General features: G+C 39.5%; 1 protein-coding gene across 1 annotated transcript; it reads right to left on the bottom strand.

The window, feature by feature from the left end:
* Positions 1-1206: 1206 nt before the first annotated feature.
* On the bottom strand, positions 1207-2154 carry LOC119841633 (olfactory receptor 11A1-like). Its single transcript, XM_043495620.1, has 2 exons — positions 1881-2154; positions 1207-1595 (listed from the first exon to the last, which is right to left on the bottom strand). The coding sequence occupies exons 1-2, from the start codon at positions 2152-2154 to the stop codon at positions 1207-1209; spliced, it is 663 nt and encodes a 220-aa protein (XP_043351555.1).
* Positions 2155-3076: the final 922 nt, after the last annotated feature.

The raw sequence follows: 3076 nt of genomic DNA, 5'->3' as shown, positions 1-3076 counted from the left end.
GTGAGTTTTGTGAAGAAATACTTCTTTTTGTTTGTTTTAAATCTGCTGCCTATTAATTTCATTGGGTGAAATTCTTATGTTAAATGAAGGGATAATTAACACTTCCTTATTCACCATCTCCACACTATTAATGGTTTTATGGACCTCTAACATACCCCCTTAGTCATCTATTTTCTATTCTGAACACCAGTCTCTTTAATTCTCCTCATATGGAAGCTGTTCCATACCCCTAATCATTTTTGTTGCTTTTCTCTGTACATTTTCCAATTCTAATATATCTTTTTTCAGATGGGGCAACCAGGCCTGCAGGCAGCATTCCAGGTGTGCGTGTACCATGGATTTATATAGTGGCATTATCATATTTACTGACTCATTGTCTGACCCTTGGTGTTGTTTTGTCTCCTAATAAGCATAGAAGTCCATGAAGTTCAATAATGATTTCAGTGGCTTTTACAGTGTCCTTTGCATGGAATTGATCCATGGTATCAAAGTGTCAAATCCAACGAGCACCACTTTACTTACAATACTGCTTTCAAAAGAATGGGCAGGTGTTAAAGTCTGTTACCAATGCACTTTGAAAAATGGATATATCTTGCCCCCATTCCTATTAATTTTCATTCCTGAGGTATACTCTCTTCATAGTATCCTCAGAATGGAGACTTCAGGCATGATCAAAAGTCTTAAGAATATTTGTTTTAAAAGACACAAAAAAAGGAATGGGGGAAAACCATGTTAATATCACTTAATACCTGACTGCCTTTTCATTGGACCAAGTAGACACTTTTTACTTGGTTTGTTTTCCTGCAGGATGAGCAGTCAGAACCAGAACCAACATTTCTCAGGTTGGACATTTTCCTTTTTTGGAATAAATAATGAAAAAAAAACAAGTTTTGAAATTGTCCAGAGGAAGGGGTGTGTGTATGTGGAGTGGGATGTGTAATTAGAATCATTCACCAGTTCCACTAAACAGATCCCTGCTTTTGTTTAATTTGAGAAAGAGGAAAATTTTCCTAAGACTGAAACAATTAATGGAAAATCTAGTAAATACAAAGTAGAAAGATTTTGTGTTACATCATAAATAGCTATTCTCGGTAGGCCTAGATTTTCTTGGTAAATATCAACAAATGTCAATTTCACCATTCACAAAATGGTTCTATCCAATGCTATAATTATATGATTCTATGATTTCAATCAATTTCTCAGACTTTATGGGAAGACTCGACATTTCTGCCTAGCTCTCCTCAGGGCCTCCTTGACCTTTTTGTTTCTCAGGCTGTAGATGAGGGGATTGATCAGGGGTGTCAAGACAGCGTAAAGGACAGAAACAAATTTGTTCGGGATTCTGAGTGCTCCAGTGTTTGGTAACATGTAGACAGTTATTAGAGTCCCATAATAAATTGTCACCACGATAAGATGTGAGGAACAGACGGAGAAGGCCTTTTGCTTGCCAGTGATGGAAGAGATTCTCAGGATGGTGGAGATGATATAAACATAAGATGCCAGGGTCAAAAGAAATGGTAGAATGATGTTTGTGGAAGAGAAGATGAGGGTCACCAGGTTAACCAGACTGGTGTCACTGCAGGAGAGGTTAATCATTTGGGTGAGATCACAGAAGAAATGATCAATTTCATTAGGACCACAGAAGGCTAATTGTGAAACCAAATATATTATTACAGCAAGAATGATAAATGAACTTAGCCAAGATCCAGCTGCTAGCTGCATACAGAACCTGCCATTCATAAGTGTTGCATAGCACAGGGGTTTACATATCGCTAAGTACCGATCATAAGACATTGAAACTAGCAGGTAACACTCAACTGTCAATAGGAGACCAAACCAATAAAACTGAACCATGCAACTGGTAACAGAAATACTTCTGTCCCCAGTCAGGAAACTAGCCAGCATCCTGGGCAGGATGGTCGAGGAGTAGCAGATTTCCAACCAGGACAAGTTCCCCAGAAAGAAGTACATGGGACTGTGAAGGTGCCGATCAACCACAACTAGCACAACAATGACCAAGTTCGCAGCCATGGTGACAATGTAGATACCTAGAAACAGCAAGAAGAACAGAATTTGCAGTCCAGGGAGATTCCCGAATCCCAGCAGGATGAATTCGGAGATAGACGTTTGATTTTCCCCTTCTCCTTTCTCCATTCTTCATCTGATGCAACTAGTGATTGAGAAAGAGTAATGATTAGTTAAGGAGTTTGTTGAACAATGCTGTGGTTTCCCTCTATGTGATTCCTTGCAAATTAAGTGTGCCATCTAAGATTAAGGTTTATATTCTTTCTCAACTGAGGAACTGCTTCTCACCCAGGTATTGCATAGAGCTAAGGATAGAATTTCTCCACCACAGAGCAGCATCCCAACAAAAGAACAGCAACACAGTGTATTTGTGACTTTTCTACATCTGTTCTCAACTTCTTTCATTCACCAATTCATAGATTTACTGGCCATAAGGTACCCTGAAATCATGTTGTCAGATGTCTACTACAAAAACACACCAAAGAATGTTCTTAGATAGACGTGCACTCAGCTCAATTAATTATTTATGGCTAAAACATATTTTCCAGGAAAGCAGGAGATTCATAGATGTCTAAGCAGAAAGATTGACAGAGGGATGTGAAAGGGATTTGGTACAGGGATAGATAAAAAGACAGGTACAGAGACTGTGACAGAGGCTTGACAGAGGGATAGATATAAGGGATTAGAAGCATGAATAAAGGGTTTATTAGAGAGATCGATAGACAAGTGGGTGGCAGGCAGATCTCCTTGTCCTTCATCAATCTCTCTAGAAATAAATCATGATGAGATTCTAAGGTCCTTAGTCAGGCAAAGCTCCAAATGAATGAAGACACTGACCAAGAGAAGTGTCCTTCAGTGTGAGGACTGAATTTGAGGATTTACCATGAGATTGCTCACACTCACCTTTAATCCTCATCTTGAAGCAGTGATCTCTCTATCGACAGTGACTGGATCTGGTGTCACAGTCAGTCTTGTCCTTTCAGGGGAGATAGCTGTGTGTTGTTGTTGGGATGGGGTCTCTCTCCTGCTGCCCAGCATGCCTGTCAACATG

Source organism: Dermochelys coriacea, chromosome 13 (assembly GCF_009764565.3).
Source record: "Dermochelys coriacea isolate rDerCor1 chromosome 13, rDerCor1.pri.v4, whole genome shotgun sequence".
Taxonomy (NCBI): Eukaryota; Metazoa; Chordata; order Testudines; family Dermochelyidae; genus Dermochelys; species Dermochelys coriacea.
This window is presented reverse-complemented; position numbering and strand designations above follow the sequence as displayed.